General features: G+C 44.3%; 1 protein-coding gene across 1 annotated transcript in view; it reads left to right on the plus strand.

Annotated features, from left to right (window-relative positions):
• Gtf2h1 (general transcription factor IIH subunit 1) overlaps window positions 1-6,734 on the plus strand; it is a 25,890-nt gene extending 19,156 nt beyond the window's left edge. Inside the window, exons 12-15 of the mRNA XM_028788986.1 lie at window positions 215-305; window positions 782-897; window positions 3,467-3,559; window positions 5,762-6,734. Coding sequence (XP_028644819.1) covers window positions 215-305; window positions 782-897; window positions 3,467-3,559; window positions 5,762-5,848 — 387 coding nt within the window. The 3' untranslated portion in view covers window positions 5,849-6,734. The remainder of the gene's footprint in view (window positions 1-214; window positions 306-781; window positions 898-3,466; window positions 3,560-5,761) is intronic.
• Window positions 6,735-18,097: the final 11,363 nt, after the last annotated feature.

An 18,097-nucleotide genomic window follows, 5' to 3' on the forward strand; every position in this document is an offset into this window, starting at 1 on the left:
TTTTTTTTTTTTTTTTTTTTTTTTTTTTTTCTTTAAGGTTCTGTTATGGGGTCTACTGTATTCCTGGCAGGTGGGTTTTTGACAGACTGTTTCTAGCCTCAAGAAAAGTTGTTCATTCTGGTTGCTGTGCATAATGTATTTGCATGGGAGTAAAACAGCTATTAAGGCAGATGTCAGAGGGAGCTAAGTCAGTTCCTGACTTCGTTTCTTGCAGGTTCTCTCAAGCAGTGCTGCTAGTAGCACCATCACAGCCCTGTCACCTGGAGGAGCACTTATGCAGGGAGGGGCACAGCAAGCAGTAAACCGTACGTGGTGGGCCACCTTTTCCCTTTTTCTCTTTGCTTCAGTTAGTGCTAAAGAAATGCTAAGGCTGTGCTGGCTTGTCTTTTTTTTTTTTTTTTTTTTTTTTTTTTTTTTTTTAATTATTACCTTTCTTTATTGGGGGTGAGGAAATCGTCAAATGCCATGGCACAAGTGGAGGTCATAGCATATGAGGTCAGAAAGCAACTTGGCAGAGTCAGGTTTCCTCTGTGTAAGTTCTTGAGCTCAGGTCGCTGGGCTTGAGACACCTCACCAGCGCTGTATTAATCTTTCTTTAACGGGTTGAGATAGTTTGCTGAAAGTTGTTGGGTGTGTGAGGGAAGTTTTGGGGCGTGATAACCTGGACCTCCTTCAAGTTGTGCGTACACTGCACTGCTGAGCTTTACATTCAGCGCCTAGCTTGGTCGGTTTTAGGACTATGGGAGTAGCTGTTGCCCTAGGGCTCTCTTCTGTTTTGCAGAGATGGTGCCAAACGATATTCAGTCTGAATTGAAGCACTTGTATGTGGCTGTTGGAGAGCTTCTGCGGCATTTCTGGTCTTGCTTTCCTGTTAATACACCATTCCTAGAAGAAAAGGTTAGAACCGATTCTAAATACTCCCAACCAACTACTGTGGTAATGACTGAAAGGTAAACATGCATTACCGTGTGCCAGCTTAGTATGACTGTCAGGTGTTCATACATCATTTAAGCCTCCTGTGTCTTTATGGAGAAGGCATTGATCATAATGCCCATTTCATAGATTAGGAAATTGAGCCATGGCAGTTGTATAACTCTGAGCATACAGTTTAGAACACTCCACCTCTAGACCATAAACAATTGGAAAACAGACTCAGCTTTCTGTTTGATAAATTTTTATTGATTAAAATCAAATAAAAATAAATCACAAGTAAAAACTGACATCAAACAGCACTGGGTTTTATTCTTTTATTCTTTGAGATACAGACATGCTGCACAAGAGCTTTGCCACTAAGTTGCAGCCCAAGTTCTAGCATGACATGTCTAAAATTTAAAACTCCTATTGCCTATTAAAGAACAACTAACAAAAATACCTGTAGCATCAGTAGTAATGCTAGCTTCCCTATATAAACTGCTCTTTGAGCAAACATTAAGGGAAAGACAGGACAGGTAGTGAAGCTTGGTGGCAGAGCATGTGCCTAGTATGCTCGAAGTCCAGGACTCACTCAGCAGCAAAAGAAGAAAGGAGACAAGATTAAAAGTTTTTTGAAAACAATGGGCAGAAGTGTCAGGTGGGGTACTGAACATCTTTAATCTCAGCACTTGGGGGACTGGCAGGCAGTAAGCTCCAGGCCAGCCAGAGCTTCACAGTGAGACCCTGTCTAAAAATGCATTACTTAATAAAACAACACTCAGGGGAGCTAACAAGCAGTACTCTAGAGAACACAAGAAACGAGCCGGCTGGAATCAGAATCAAAAAGAGGAGATAAAATGTTGAGTTCAAGATTTAAACATCAGGGGCTGAAGAGATGGTTCAGTGGTTAAGAGCACTGAGTGCTCTTCCAGTGGTCCTAAGTTAAATTCCCAGCATCCACATGGTGGCTCACAACCATCTGTAATGCGATCCGATGCTGCCTTCTAGTGTCTGAAGACAGCAACAGTGTACTCATATAAATACAACTTAAAAAAAAAAAAAAAAGGATTTAAACATCAACCAGGGATGGTGACGAAAGCCTTTAATTCCAGAACTCTGAATTTGAAGATAGTGTGGTCTACATAGAAAGTTCAAGGCATCCAGGGTTGTGTAAGGATACCCTATCATAAATATATATATGTATATATGTTTGGGCTGGAGAGAGCCCAACTAGCTGCTCTTCTAGAGGTCCTGAGTTCAATTCCCAGCAACCACATGATGGCTCACAATCATCTGTAATGGAATTTTTTGTACTCTTTTGGTGTGTCTGAAGAGAGTGACAGTGTACTAACATATATAAAATAAACAAATCTTTAACTACATATTGAGACTAAATTTTTAAAAAGGCTGAACATACATACAGCTCTTGAGTATTAGGTAAGAAGCCCCAGTTTGTTTCCCTGTACCACCAAAGTGGGTGGGGAAGGAAGGGGAACTTGTTAGCTCAGTTGCAGTGCAAGCCATGTGCGAGATCCTGGGTTTCATCCCTTACAAAGGAGACAGAGTGGACCCAGGAAGCTCAGACTCACTCAGATTGCAGTTAAAGAACATTTAACACTCAGAATGATTGGTAATGCTGAATTGCTATGAGGAGAGTCTGTTTTCCACAATTCCTTACTTAGAATTCATTTAAAACATTGCCTTAAAGTGCCAGGTAATAGTGCCAAATACCTGTAATTCCACCACTTGGGAGGCAGAAGTAGGTAGATCTCTGTGAGTTTGAGGATAGCCTGGTCTACCAGGACAGCCAGAGCTACACAGAGAAAACTTGTCTTGGAAAAAAACAAAAACTTGCCTTAAAGTTGGACCTGGAGAGATGGCTCACCAGTTTAGAGCAGTTATTGCAGAGGGTCTGAGTTTGGTTCCCAGCACCCACGTGGTGGCTCACAATCACTTGTAACTCTAGTTCCAATAGTTGCCTTCCTCAAAGGCAACAGGCACACACAGCATACCTGCAGGCAAAACACTTACATGCATAAAGAATAAATTTTCAAAGCCAGTCAAGAGGCTTTGAAAAATTATTTAATAAAAAGCTTATTTACTAAAAACTTGCATTAAGGAGGTTAAAATATGTATAAATGTTTAGCTAGAGAAGTTGTCCCTGTGTCACCATGAAAGACTGAACAAGTAGAAAAGGCTCGAATACCTAGAGAAGAACTGGCTGAGAAAGCATGGTTCGTTCATACAAGTCAAACATTGTGTGGCCATTTAAAATGGTCAGTTCACATTAAATGAAGAGAAATTTTAAAACAGTAGAACTGACTCTGCATATGTTTATGCTCACATAACTACAACAGTGACTGAGACAACTATTTACTGAATAAAAGATGTTCCCATGACCATGTGGGACATAAGTTACAAGTGTAAAGATGGGTAAGCAGTGAAATAGACATTTTAACAGAAGTCACCTCTTAGAAGACAAGACAGGCTTTCTCTCGGATCCCACAGGCTCTTTGCAATTGCTCTATAATTTGTTGTTTCTCGTCTTTTTTAGGTAGTGAAAATGAAGAGTAATTTGGAACGGTTCCAAGTTACAAAGCTCTGCCCATTCCAAGAAAAAATTCGGAGGCAGTATTTAAGCACAAATGTAAGCCCCAGTTGTCTGCCTCTTTCTGTCGAATGATGAGATGAACTTTGTTCTCATATATACAAGTACATCGTTCTTTTCTTTGCTCAGTATTCTATTTTTAATTTTAAAACATGCCCTGCTTTCAAAACAGTATGTAAAGTACATGTACTTTAGCTAGCCTGTAGCTGACTTTTGATACTTTGTGGGTTCTTATTTTTCCCACCCTTTTATCCCTCCCTGTCCCCAGTCTTACCCTCCCCATCACTGGAGGGGAGAGAGAAATAGAGGTCTTTGAATCTATCTTGTTTCTTGAGCATGACTACTAACAAACCACAGCCAACCCTCCACCCCACCTCCCAGGCCCTAGCAGTTATATACCCTCTGAGAAATTCCCAGAATTCCAACATCACACAATCACGGAAACTATATCTGCAGTTGACAAAACTGTGACTCTGCTAGAGCTGGAGGCAAATCAGTTAGCTGAGGCCAAGCAACCCTGTATTGCACCCCTGGGATTAAAGCAAAAAGATATTCCTATAATATTTCTGGGTTTGTTTGTTTGTTTGTTTAAAGAAACCAAAATTCCATAATTCTCACTACACTAGCCCCAGTTACATAATGAGATCTGTCTCGAAAAAAAAAGTACTTGCCAGTTAGTGAAAATATTCTCAGTGCCCTATCCAGCTGCATACCAGTGCCTCCTACCAGCATTTATAAAAATCATCCCACTGCTTTTCTTTCTGTTTTATTTTATGTAATGTGTTGAAGCAAGGTGGAAGTGTGTGTTTGCCACACTCAGAAGAAATTTGTAGGAGTCAATTCTCTCGCCAAATCAATTCGGATGTGGGGATCAAGCTTAGATTGTTAGGCTTGGCTCCAAGTGCCATCTCTTCTGGCCTCCTAGTTTTTCTTGATAGATTTATTAAGTATATTGTCCTTAAAATCTGTTACTACTTTGTTAAAACTGAGTGGCATTCACAAACCTGGCAGTGACAGACAGGTAAAATGTTAGTGATAGGCAGCAGGACTGTCCCTGGATGGTGCTTTATAGCAGTAAGGCCAGTAGTGGAGTGAGGTTGCTTTGCACAAGGTCTTTAGTATTGTTTCCAAGAAGTACTAGAACAAATGTAGAGGTTTCTTCAAAAGAAACCAACTTTGTGAGAAATGAATGGTATATGCACACATGACATCTAGCTATAACTAGGATGATCAAAAATGGGGTTTAGCAAAATCTTCACCACTTAGGATTTTCCCAGTGAGCCTTGAGTGTCTCTTGTAGCAGGCTAAGAACACTGAGCAGTTTCTCTACCCTTGGTGCCACCTCGGTTCCTTGTGTTTGCAGCACTGTGCTAAGGATTCACGGGCTGTGTGTAGCCATATCATAGGATATGAAATGCATCTCACTGGTATTGCAAAGCCGCTGCTACCAGTCGAGCAGAAAGGAATTGCTACATTTTCCAGACAAAGCTAATGACACATCCTCCTCCCCTGAAAAGGGGAACTAGAAGTGGGGGTTGCTGAAGGTTGAATCTTCACTTTACATAGTCTAGGCAAGTGCTCTTAGATCAAAATCACTGACCTGCCACAGGATTTAGAGCACCCCAAGTCCATCCCTCTCCTCCCAGAAGGATAAAAGCCTTCTTACTGTAGCCACGTAAAACATATTCCAAGGCTTTCTAACCTCAAGAGTTGCTCAAGTGTGCTCCTTTGACTTGACTTTTTGTTAGACCCACGAAGGCAGAACTCTTCAAAGTAGTAAAGGGTTAGCATTGAGTCAGGTGTGACAGTGAGTGCCTATGATCCTGGCACTCAAGACAGCGGCAGGGAGGCTGCTAAAAGTTCAAGCCAGACTGAGCATCTCACAGAGAAAAAGTGTTGCCGTTGCTGTCCTGGCCTTCTCCAGCTAACCAGTGTATAAATTGAGAAATAAGCGTGGCTTGGCTCTCATTGCACAAACGTCGGCCTAGGGTGCAGTGGGCACTTTCACGTACTCATGCTGCTTAATGCCAGGCATAGCATCGAGACCCAGATCAGCAGGTCCAGATCCTGCACTGCACCTACCACCTATATCTTGTGCGTGCAGTGTGTGGTTGCACCTTTGCTTGAGGGTTTGTACATGCCTTGTTGACTGAGGGATGTGCTGGAAAGTGTGTGCCAGGCTTGCTTGTGAAGTATTAGCTTCCCTGACTACTCACTGCAGTGTCTCCCTGTCTCTTTCAGCTGGTAAGTCACATAGAAGAGATGCTGCAGACAGCCTACAACAAGCTCCACTCATGGCAATCCCGGCGCCTGATGAAGAAGACGTGAAGCATTCATGGTGCTCACAGGTTTTGTGGGTTGAAAAAAAACTGACCTGCAGTGACTCTGGAAACCTGGCTGAGGACAAGCAGATGCTCACACCGGGGAAACATCTGCAGCTCGCCGACTCCCAGAGCTGATGCTGTTGTACTTGCACATGAGAACTGAAAAAAGGGACAGGATTCACCTAACTCTGGGGAGGTAAACTAAGGCAGAACCAAAATGAGCTAAGTTGGAAATATATATGTATGTATACATGTATATGTATTTAAAGACTGTTTACGCAGTTACTCAGGAACTGCTTTTCATTCACGTTAAGCTGCTTTCAAAATTTAAGAAAAAAAAATAATTAAAAGAAAAAAATACTTAAAGGGTGCATTGATAAAATCTAAGAGTTTTTTCAGTTTTGTTTTCTGGGTAAATTTTTTCCCTATGTTTGTGGCACAGGGTAGCCCTAAGTATCCCTCCTCAGAGCTGCACTGGGATCCTGAAGTGTTACTGAGTTCTAGTTGTTCCTTACTTGAGCACATTAAAGAGAATGCTTTATGTAAGGCAGAGGGATGCTGCAGCCAGCCATCAGGAAGCAGTTGTCAGAAGACACCAGGTCCTGTGTTTCCTACGGAAATAAGTGTTGCACTGAAGCCTGGGTTCTGAGTCCCCAAGTAGAAGGCACATCTGCGGGAGTCGGGTCAGTGCGGGACATTGTCAGGCGACAATGATGCTGCATGTATTTCTTGGGTGCAAATGTATATTGCTGAGAATTTTTTAAAGATGGCATGTGCTTTGAAAAGAAAAAATTGCATTTTTAAGAATTTAAAAATCTTACAAGTGAGAAATATAAGAATTGCTTATTTTCACCTGTTTAGAAGAAATAAAGAAAGTTTCTCATACCTGCCTCTCTTGGAGTCCTAACTGCTACTGCTGCTGTCTTGATGAGTGGGTCACTGTAGAGTCACTGAAGAGCCTAAGTGTGACTCCAGCATTGGTAATACACACCTGTGCTGTTGAACCAGAATGTCCCATTCTGTTATGTGTCAACTCCTGCCTCCAGAGCACTGAGATCAAAGGCCTAAACCGTGCCTAAGCCACTGCCGCTGCCACCACCGCCATTACCATTATCTGACTCCACAGTGATTATTTTTATTTTTTTCAAGACAGGGTTTCTCTGTGTAGCCTAACTATCATTAATTCAGGTTAGGCTGGCTTCAAACTCAGGAATCCACCTGCTTCTGCCTCCAGGGTGCTGGGACTAATGTCCTGTGCCTCCACACCCAGCTTATCATTGATTATTACAGCATTTGTACAGGAGACCATGTCCTCCATAAACTCTAAACTGGGAAAAGGAAGAGAGGCCCTATCACTTTATACCTTGGCAGAGTGCTTTTCAAATGTTACTAACAGTTTACTTGGAGTAATTGGAATAAAGCCAAAAAAAAAAAAGAAAGAAATGGTTTGAAATGATGTCTTGGGATAGGCAAACATAAGCAAAACAGGAGTGTTGTGTTAGCGAAAATAATACAGCGATAGGTATGGTGGCACACCTTTAATCACAGAGGCAGAGGCACATAGAGCTCTTGAGTTGGCCAGCCTGGTCTACAGAGCGAGTTTCAAGACAGCCAGGGCCACATAATGAGACTGTCTCAAAGAAATAAAAATGAAGTGACACTCATAAAAGAGCTTGAGAAAGAAAAGACAAGTTTAGGAAACGGGTAGACACCATTAAAATTTTTTACCATACAGGATAGAATGTTTCTGAAATCCCAGCACTCAAGGTGAAAACAGGAGGATCCAGAGCCCCAGGTCTGTCTGAGCTGCAGCATCAAAAACACTCCAGCTAAGCCTTGAAGGTAAAGCTTTGTAATGGAAGTCAGTCATTTTAGGGAGGAGCCCTTTCAAAGACTCCCAACTGCTAGGCAACAAGGAAGTATATTAAAATTGGAGATTTGGGTGTGGCAGAGCCTGGAAAGGGTATCAGGGTGGGGGCTGATTGTTCTATGTGAGGTGGTCTTACTATATAGCTATAGCTAATCTGAAGCTCACTGGAGACCAGGAGGCCTCAAACTTACAGTCTTCTCTCTGCCTCTTGAGTGCTGCAGTTACAGACCTGAGCTACCCATACCTGGCTTGGAAAAGTGGCTTTAATTCTGATTGTAAATGGCTTTGTACACCCAAGTAACAAATTGAGCACCATGTGTTAGGCATGGAAGAGTTGGAAGAAAAGTTCTGAGTATAAAGTTGTTTGTATGATATATATTATCATATATATATATATGGGGTGTGTGTGTGTGTGTGTGTGTGTGTGTGTGTGTGTAGTAGCAATTTAAGTAAAGGGCTGGCAGGCAAGCCAGAATCTACCATGCTTTGAAGTAATTGGACTAGGAAGGTGGGGGAAAATGGAGCCCTGTAAGCTGAGTGGACAGGGTCACTTCAGGGGCGGGAATGTACATTGTATAGCACCCTCCTGTCATGCCAGAGACCCTAAATTCAATCCCAGGTACCACTGGCATAAAAAAAGACATCCTAGGCCTGGTAATGGCCTATAATATAAGCCCTTGAGAGGTTGGAGGCAGGAGAATTGGAAGTTCAAGGTCTTCCTTAGCTACATAGCAAGTTCAAGGGCTACTTGAGACACTATCTCCAAAAAATACCCTTATGAGACCATGCCTCAGGAGTGTGAAGGAGTGAAGGGAGGGAGGTCTTCTACGTTATGTCTGTCTTACATACTAACTAGTTTAGCTTTGGGATCCTTTTAAAATGAACTTCAGGGCTGGAGGTTTGGCTCTAGCAGAGTACACAGTGCTCTTCCAGAGGACCTGAGTTCAATTCCCAGCACCCAAATCAGGTGACTCACAGCTCCAGGGGAATCTATACCTCTGACCTTTGTAGGCACCTGCAGTTGTGCACATGCACACTCATAATTAAAAATGATTTTTTAGCCAGCACATACCTTTAATTCCAGAAGCCCTTGGGAGGCAGAGGCAGGCAAGATCTCTTGAGTTTGAGGCCAGTCTAGTCTACTGTGAGTTCTGTAACAGCCAGAGCTACACAGAAAACTGTAAACCAGACTGGCCCCAAACTCAGAGCTCTGCCTGCCTCTGCCTGCCTCTGCCTCCCAAGTGCTGCTGGAATTAAAGCACCACCATCACCTGGCGTAGTTGTTTGCTTGCTTGCTTGCTCTTTTAAAATCAACTTTAGAAGCTGGAGAGATGGCTGAGCAGTTAAGAGCACTGTTGTTCTTGTAGCGGACCCAGGTTCTGTTCCGAGCACCCACGTGGTTGTTGATTCATAACTCCAGTACCAGAGAATCTAAGTCCTGATCTGTGAGCATTGCATGTGGTGCACATACATAAATCAGGCAACACAATGATAACATTCCTAAACAGTGTAAAGAAAAAACTCTAAACCACTGAAAAGCCCAATATCACCCCAAGTTTCTGGGTGGTAATGGGAGTTAACATTGCTTTCATAAACCAGCCCTGTCCAGAACACATAACTACGGATCTCACTTCTTATTCAAAGCAGCCAGTGAAGCAGAGGACCCTGAAGATGGCTGTAGATGAGAAGTGAGTTAAATGGCTCAGTGCTTAAGAGGGCTGCTGCCCTGGCAGAAGAGCCAAGTTTGTTTCCCAGAAGCCACATGGCAGCTCTGAAGTATTCATTACTCCAGTTCCAGGGGTCTCTTGTGGGCACCAACATGTACATACATGTTGCACTTACATGCAAGCAAAACACTCATGCACATAAAACAAATAGTTAAGTCTTAACTGAGTTAACCGACTTAAATGACAGTTGGAATTTGCCAGTGGTTTGCGAAGCGTGTCTGGCCTTCTTCTGCAAAGAAACTGATACAACTAACTAAGGTTCATAAGGTAAGTCTGAAGTCACACTACGTGACTTTGTGATACGTCCTTCATTCTGCAAAGGTCATGGGTTGCTGGTTACCCGGGAAGTACCTTCCTATGCTGCATACACTAGAGCCAGGTTGGAAAGCTGCCAGTCTTAAACTTAGATCCACTGTCTCCGGTGTCAGGTCTTGCCTGGGACTCCTCAGGGTTACCTCTGCCCTTTCCCAGTTTAGCTTGTTCAAGACTCAGCTGTTTGAGTTCTGGAGGCCAGGACAGTCTTAGTTATTTTCGGCCCTTAAACTGACCAGAGCTGGGGCATTACCTTAACCTGATTAAGGCGTGATTAGCCTTGTGTGTAATTTACCTCCCTGTCTGGATGTGGATTAGTCACCGAAGAGACTGGGAACCTTGCCATCTAGTGGTTCTCAAACTTGATAGTCACAAAACTTTGTTTTAGTACAGTCTTTCACCTACGTGTGACAGACTGAGTTGAGATTCAGCCCCTTGCCAGGCAGGGTGGCACACCTGTAATTCTAGCACTAGGGAGGCAGAGGCAGAAGGAATACTGCAAATTTCCAGCCACCCTAATCGTTATCATGAGTGCTGGGCTATCCAGGGCCGTATGGCAATACCCTGTCTTTAAAAATAGGAGCTCCTCCCATACTCCCAAAGCAACACAGCATGAATTGCCTCTCCAGCCACCTGGCCACCACTCCTTTGGAGTGGGTAAAGTTGGAAGTACAGGTAAATTTTGTATAAAATTTTACTTACCTGTTACTACAGGAATAAATAGCAAAATTGCAAACCTAAGTCCTAGTGCACCAGCTACAGTAAGCATGAGCAAATCAAACAAGGCTCACCCACATGCTGGTGGTAGTCAAGAAATGGACTTGCCTTCTTGTCAGGTATCAGTTCAGCCTCACTAGATGTCAATAGACTTCAAAGGCCTTCAGTACTCTAAAACATCTTCCTCTCTAGGAGCTAAGTAAAGAACAACTGAGAAATACCTATTACTGCCCAATAATGTTCACTTTTAAAAACCTTTAAAAGCACTGGATGTGGAGGTGTATGCTTGGAATCCCAGCACCAGAGAGACTGGCAGCAGAGTCACGAATTCAAGACCATCCTCTGTGCTGGTTATAGTTTTTGTGTCAACTTGACACAAGCCAGGTTCATTTTGAAAGAAGGACCCTCAATTGAGAAAATGATCCTACTATATTGGCCTGTGGGCAACCTGTGATGAATTTTCTTTATTGGTGGTGGAGGACCCAGCTCACTGTGGGTGATGCCACCCCTGGGTGGCCCTGCTCCTATAAGACAGCAGGCTGAGCAAGCCAGTAATTAGCACTCTTTCATGGCCTCCGCTTCAGTTCCTGCTTCCAGATTCCTTCTCTACTTAGCTTCCTGCCTGACTTCACTCACTGATAGACTGTTATCCAGAAATGTAAGACAATATAAACCCTTTCCTCCCCAAGTTGCCTCCCAATGGTGTTTTATCACAGTAGAAACCCAAACACTACAAAACTACACTCTGTTACATAGTAAGTTTGGGGACAACCTAGGTAGGTTATGTAAGACTCTTGTTTTTTTGTTTTGTTTTTTAAAAAATAAGGCAATTTTTTATTTTTTATTTTTTGGTTTTTTGAAACAGGGTTTCTCTATGTAGCCCTGGCTCTCTGTCCTGGAACTCACTCTGTAGACCAGACTGTCAAACTCCCAGAGATCCATCTGCTTCTGCCTCCTGAATGCTGGGACTAAAGGCATGTGCCAGCACACCCAGCCGAATAACTCATTTTTTAAGATGTGTGTCATAGTCAAGTATGTAAAGTAGAAAAACTGTTTGCTTACCTTGACCTAGGTCTCATGGTGGCTGTAACACTCCACACTTCCTTATAGACAGTTCTCAGTACTTGAGTTCTTTTTTCTAACCAGAAACCTGAGGTTTTCAGACACAGAGACTTATGCCCACGCCCCTTTAGATAATGCTTGGCAAAGGGGCTTGACCCGGAAGAGGAATCCAATAGCAGCCCTACCTTTCCAAGCCAGACTCTTGTAAAGTTTGGATTTATCCATTGACAGTTTCCAGCACCTGTTCTTACGGGCACCCAAGCTCAAACAAATCCTTGGACTTCTGTTTGTACCAACAGGTCCTTACTGTTCTACATTGAAACTCAGAGAGTAGGGAGCAGAGAGAAGTGTGTTCAGCGGGCCTCTGAGGGTAACAGAGTTAGCCTTGGCATCACAGAGCTGTCCAGCAGGGCACAGACTCTGGACTCTGCTTCTTTGGATTCCGATCCCAACTACTGAAGCTCACTGGCTGTGTGGCCTTGAGCAGTTTACCCAGCCCGCCCACGCCTGTGTTTGTTCTACAGAAACCATCTGATGGTCTCTAAGGGACAGGACCATAGCACTATGAACTCACTGTTCACCCGAGGAACCTCACAGGAGAAAAGCCCATCGTGACGGCTGGCACTGGGGATATGCCTTGGGTAGAATGCTTGCCTTCATGACCGGAGGCCTTAGTTCACTCCCCAGCCATGATGAGAGAAAAAGATGTGACATTGACAGGAAAGCCACCTGGACATAACTGGCTCTATGGGACTTATTTCCAAGACCATCGCTACAGGCTTCAGCTCCATATCCTGAGATCTAAATATGGAGTTTTCCTGTAGAAACAGTAACATAGGCGAGAAGGGAAAATGTCTTGCGGAACAAACAACTTTCCATTTCCCGTGAATAGATAAATAAAAATCTATCATAAGGGTTGGAGAGATGGTTCAGCGGTGTAGACCACTGACTGCTCTTCCAGAGGTCGTAAGTTCAATTCCCAGCAACCACATGATGGCTCACAACCATCCGTAATGGAGTCTGATGCCCTCTTCTGATGTGTGTCTGAAGAGAGTGACAGTGTACTCATAAATAAAATCTTTAAAAAAAAAATCTAACAGAAAAAGAATAGTTTAACATTCAGAGCTCAAACCGTAGCTTTGAAGCACCTGAGCTCAGATCCCGGGCCAGGGACTTAATCTGATGGTGCTTTCACGTCCTCGTTTGTAAAATGGGCACGGTAGCATTACTCACAGATTTATTGGGAAGATTAAATAAGCTAATAAGTGTGAGGCCCTTCACTTAGTGTCTAGCCCCAAGTGAGAGGTCCCCAGTGTCCTGTTGCTCATTAGTTATCACCATCTCCAGGCTGCAGGTCAAAGCTTATTAGCTCCACCCGGGTGACAGCGACTTTGATGGAGAGATAACTTTTTTTTTTTTTTTGCAAAATTATACATGTGCATAATTTCAAAGGTCAAGGAGCCAAAAGGCAGGTGAAAGCCTCGTGTCTGCTGAGCCTTATCACTTCAGAGTCGGCCACTTGAGCCTGCCAAGCTGTTGTTATCTCCTGACTGCCACTGCAGCTGGCCTGAACTGGTTCTGCCCTTAAACCCCACTTCCTTTCCGCTCTTGTCTCTCAAAAAAGAGTCACTTCACAGACTTTTCAACAATTAATAGTATGTACACTTCTTATGCAAAATAGTAAAAGGGCCCTGACACCTTTAAACTGACTAATTTGAGGGGCTTACTGAGGGGACTGTTTCATGGAGGTGTGCCCAGCACATAAAGTAACTACAGATGTATATAACCCAAGCCTTGGCCTGTACGACAATTGGAAAGGGTGTTACCAAGAGAGAAGATGCCAAGAAGAGTTAAGGACACAGTCTGCCACGCTCCCTCAGGCAGCTTACCCTCCCATTCTCCACACTTGCATGGGATGAATTTCTGTGTGCTCCGTTCCAGTCAGTCCCCACACCTCAGAGTGGTATGAAAGACCAGCATTACAGCTGGCCAGGGGACCTTCTCAGCCAAAGCCCTAGCTGCCACTTTCGATTTGAATGAGGTCGTTTTGGTTTTGGTTTTTTCCAGAGTCAAAACAGATTTACTAAAGAACTGAGACTTGGAGGGGCTCCAAGATCCTTTAAAGATGACAGAAAACTCAGTGACCAGGACCAGATATGGTGGCAATCTGGATTGGAGGTGCACACCTGCAATCTCTGCACTCAGGAGGCAGAGGCAAGAGAATCAGGAGTTCAAGGCCAGCCCCAGCCATATATCAACCTTGAGGGCCAGTCTTTGCCATGTCACACACACACACACACACACACACACACACACACACACACACACTCAGTGTCCACAGAAGGATAGAGTTTACTTAGCTTAATGGGTAAACATTGCTCTCCCACCCAGGCTAGACCCTCCACTACCAGTATTATGGGGCTAGCCTCAGATTTTCATCTGGGGAATAGAAACCTGAATGCTAGCTTTCTAAGAGGATTGTGTATATACAATCCCCGTAAGCTAGTTGCCCTCCATTGATAATATCAAAGCTCTTAGGGGCCCAGGTGGTAGAGTCCTTGCCTAACATGCAGGAAGCCCCAGGTTCAATTTTGAGCACCTCACAAACCAGGCGTGGTGGTACACAACAGTAATACAGCACATTGGAGCTGAAATCAGGAGGGTCAGGAGTTCAAAGACATCCTCAGCTACAAAGCAAGTTTGAGGCCACCCAAGGGTGGAACTGCCACCACGATGCAGAGTTTTATGAAGACCCTTAAGGGGAAGACCACAAGGTTGAACCCTCGGACACTATAGAAAATGTAAAGGCCTAGATTCAGGACAAGGAGAGAACTCCTGAGCAGCAGAGGCTGATCTGTGCTGGCAAGCACCTGGAAGATGACCATACTTTGTCTGACTGTAACATTCAGAAGGAGTCTACCCTTCATCTTGTGTTGAGACTTCATGGTGGTGCTTAGAAAAGGAAGAGGTCTTACACAACTCCCAAGAAGAATCAGCATAGGAGGAAGAAGATTAAGTTGGCTGTGGTGAAATACTATAAGGAGGATGAAAATGGCAGAATCAGCCGACTTCCTCTTTCTTCTTCTTTCTTTCTTGAAAATGGGAGAATCAACCGACTTTCTTTCTTTCTTCCTTTCTTCCTTTTTTTCTTTCTTTTTTTTTTTTTTGTTTAAGAAAAAGGTATATTTTGGAGCTGGAGAGATGGCTCAGTGGTTAAGAGCACTGGCTGTTCTTCCAGAGGTCCTATGTTCAATTCCCAGCAACCACATGGTGGGTTACAACCATCTGTAATGGGATCTGATGCTCTCTTCTGGCCATGCAGACAGAACATTGTATACATGATAAATATATTTTTAAGAGAGAGAGAGAGCCAGGTGGTGGTGGCACACGCCTTTAATCCCAGCACTTGGGAGGCAGAGACAGGCAGATTTCTGAGTTCGAGGCCAACCTGGACAGCCAGGACTACACAGAGAAACCCTGTCTCAAAAAAACAAAATAAAAAAAAGAGAAAGAAAGAAAGAGAGAGGGAGGGAGGGAAGGAGAGAAGAAGGGAGAGGGAGAGGGAGAGAGAGAGAGAGAGAGAGAGAGAGAGAGAGAGAGAGAGAGAGAAAGAGGTGTATTTTGACAGGCATGGGGTCGAGGGTACAGTACGCTGAGCATGCACTAGCCCTGGTTCAATCAATATGTAACAGTAGTTACATATCTCAACTCTAGTTTTAAGAAATGTAACAAGGAAAACAAAATGCCAGATGGTGGTGGCTCATGCCTTTAATCCCAGCACTTGTGAAGCAGAGGAAGTGGAACCTTGTGAGTTTGAGGCAAGCCTAGTCTCCAGAGTGAATTCCAAGACAGGCAGGGCTGTTACACAGAGAAACCCAGTGTTGAAAAAAAGAAAGAAAGGGGTGGGGGGATAGAGAGAGAGAGAGAAGGAGGGTGAGAAGGAGAGAGGGAGGGAGGGAGGGAACAAAAAGGAAAGAGAAGAGAAAGAAAAAGAAAACATAGAATAAAGGAGTGAGACTTGTATAGGAGGGCTACAAGTGGAATAGACACTTTAAAGATGCGTGCTGGACCGTTGTAGGCGCTGTTCAGGAACGATTTTAGGAACACATCTCCAGCTCAGCACTGGGGCTCTCCTACTCCTGGTCCCCTGACTGGAAAAAAATCTGTAAGGCCTGCAGGGCCAGCCTCCTCAGCAACTACTGAACTCTGCACCCTGTGCAGAGGCTCTGATAAGCAGGCTGAGGATGTGGGAGGAGCTGGTAATTGACAACTGGAAACTTCCTTCTCACCCTTAGAGACAGCAGCTGATATTGAGTCAAGTTGCCCTGACTAGACAGCAGCGGTTTGATAGGCAGTGGGGTCAAAGGTCTCCTGGCTCTGAGTGTAAAAGTGTGTTCAGGTCAACATTCCATGCAACCAAAGGGTTTGAAAAGGGGATTAACATTAATTGAACACCTACTAGGTGCCTAGATCTTTACATTTAACCTTCAGAACAAGTTACAAAATGTCATTATCATTCAATGCCGACTCTACAAAATCAAAGAACTTGCCAAATTCTCCCAAGGATGGCAGAACCAAGAATCCAACCTAGGATTTCATCAGGCCAGCGTATGGAGTGAGTGCGTTGTCAGAGATGTGAGTCCTGCTCTCCTTGCTCTGTGGAAAAGTATATGGCTGCATCGTTCTAATCAGATGATTGCAAGCATGATTGCAAGCCACAGCCTTTTCTGCAGAAATGCCTTTCTGAACTTTTGTGAGGGGCAGAGACCAGCCAGGGTGTGGCAATAGCCATAAACACTCATGCACTTACATCATAGATTAAGGACTCCATTAAAAAAAAAGAAGAGCCGGGCGGTGGTAGCGCACGCCTTTAATCCCAGCACTTGGGAGGCAGAGGCAGGTGGATTTCTGAGTTCGAGAGTTCGAGGCTAGCCTGGTCTACAGAGTGAGTTCCAGGACAGCCAGGGCTACTCAGAGAAACCCTGTCTCGAAAAACCAAAAAAAAAAAAAAAAAAAAAAGAAGAAAGAAAGAAAGAAAACGGAAACAGGAAGCTCCTTCCTCAACAGCCCAAACCTGTACTATAGGACTCTAGGACTGCGTTATAGTCTGTTCCTCCTTAAGAGTCAAAAAACATAACAAAAACACAGAAAGGGCAGGCTCTGGGATAGCCCTCACCTGAGCAAGCAGTTGGAACAGGTCTTGGTGCAGGACCAAGAACTCTGAGCTTGAAGGAGAGGTGACAGATTGCCATGAGTTGGGGTCTAGACTGAGCTACAAAATAGTAAATTCTAAGCCAGCCTGGGCTATAGAATAAGATCCTGCCTCTAAAGTAAGTAAGTAAATAAATAAAAACTCAGAGCATCATTGGAAGTCAAAAACAGATAAACTCTAGAGAGTTGGCCACAAATTCCTCTCCAACCCATTTCTGACAGGAATGTGCGGCTTCATGAGCCATCCTCAACCTTCACCAGAGCTGTGGTTTCCGTAAATGTAGTCAGGCCAGACTTGCCAGTGCATACCCTTAGTTCCAGCACTTGAGATCTGTATGAGTTTAAGGTAAGCCTGGTTTACATCGAATTCCAGGCCAGTCCGAGCTACATAATGAGACCTTATCTCAAAAACAAAACAAAAATCAAATAGTAGTAATAATAGTGTAGCTATGAGGTAGGGCTATTACTTTTATTTCACGGATATAAAATATTTATGATAAACGACTTGCCTAGAAACTCAGAACAGTGGATGAAAGTCTGTCTGGCTCCTCCTTCCAAGGTCATCTCTGTGGTTATTAGTGACCAGACTCCTGGGGGACAGGGCCTGGGTTTGGGGCCTACTGCCTATACCTCCCTGCCCCCTGGAAAGTGACGAGCTTCTCTCCCTGGAGTGAGGAAGAGGGGCTGTGTCTATATTCTTAGAAATCTAGACTAGCCGGGCAGTGGTGGCGCATGCCTTTAATCCCAGCACTTGGGAGGCAGAGGCAGGGGATTTCTGAGTTCGAGGCCAGCCTGGTCTACAGAGTTAGTTCCAGGACAGCCAGGGCTACACAGAGAAACCCTGTCTCGAAAAACCAAAAAAAAAAAAAAAAGAAAAAAAAAGAAAAAAAAAAAAGAAATCTAGACTAGATTTGAGAGAAATGAGAGAGAGAAAGGGGGAGGACCTTCATCACAGTGTTGTCCCCCTGGGATCTGTACTATCCATGAACCCTGCATTGTCCCCCACCCAGGCCCGGAGTCCTTCTCCCTTGGGCCCTGCATCCTTTCTGCATCTCTCCCACCTGGGCTCTGTATCCTACCTACGCCCTGAGTCCTCCCTTCCTGGGCCCTGCATTCTGCCCTAGGCCACCCTCTAGGCCCTGAGTTCCCCACTGAGCCCTGCATCCCATCCCCTCGCCCCCCTCCCCCTGGGCTCTCATCCCTGTCTTGATGAAGCGGCATTACTGACAGGGGCTCTTCTTGATACTCACTTGGGCCAGCACATTCCTGCTGCCTAGCTCAGTGAATGAGCAGCCTCCAAGCAGCTGTGCCCTCTGTCAAACTCATTGCTTTTTCTGCATCATTAGATTTCTGA

Source organism: Grammomys surdaster, unplaced genomic scaffold (assembly GCF_004785775.1).
Source record: "Grammomys surdaster isolate TR1022 unplaced genomic scaffold, NIH_TR_1.0 125769, whole genome shotgun sequence".
In the NCBI taxonomy this organism is placed as follows: Eukaryota; Metazoa; Chordata; class Mammalia; order Rodentia; family Muridae; genus Grammomys; species Grammomys surdaster.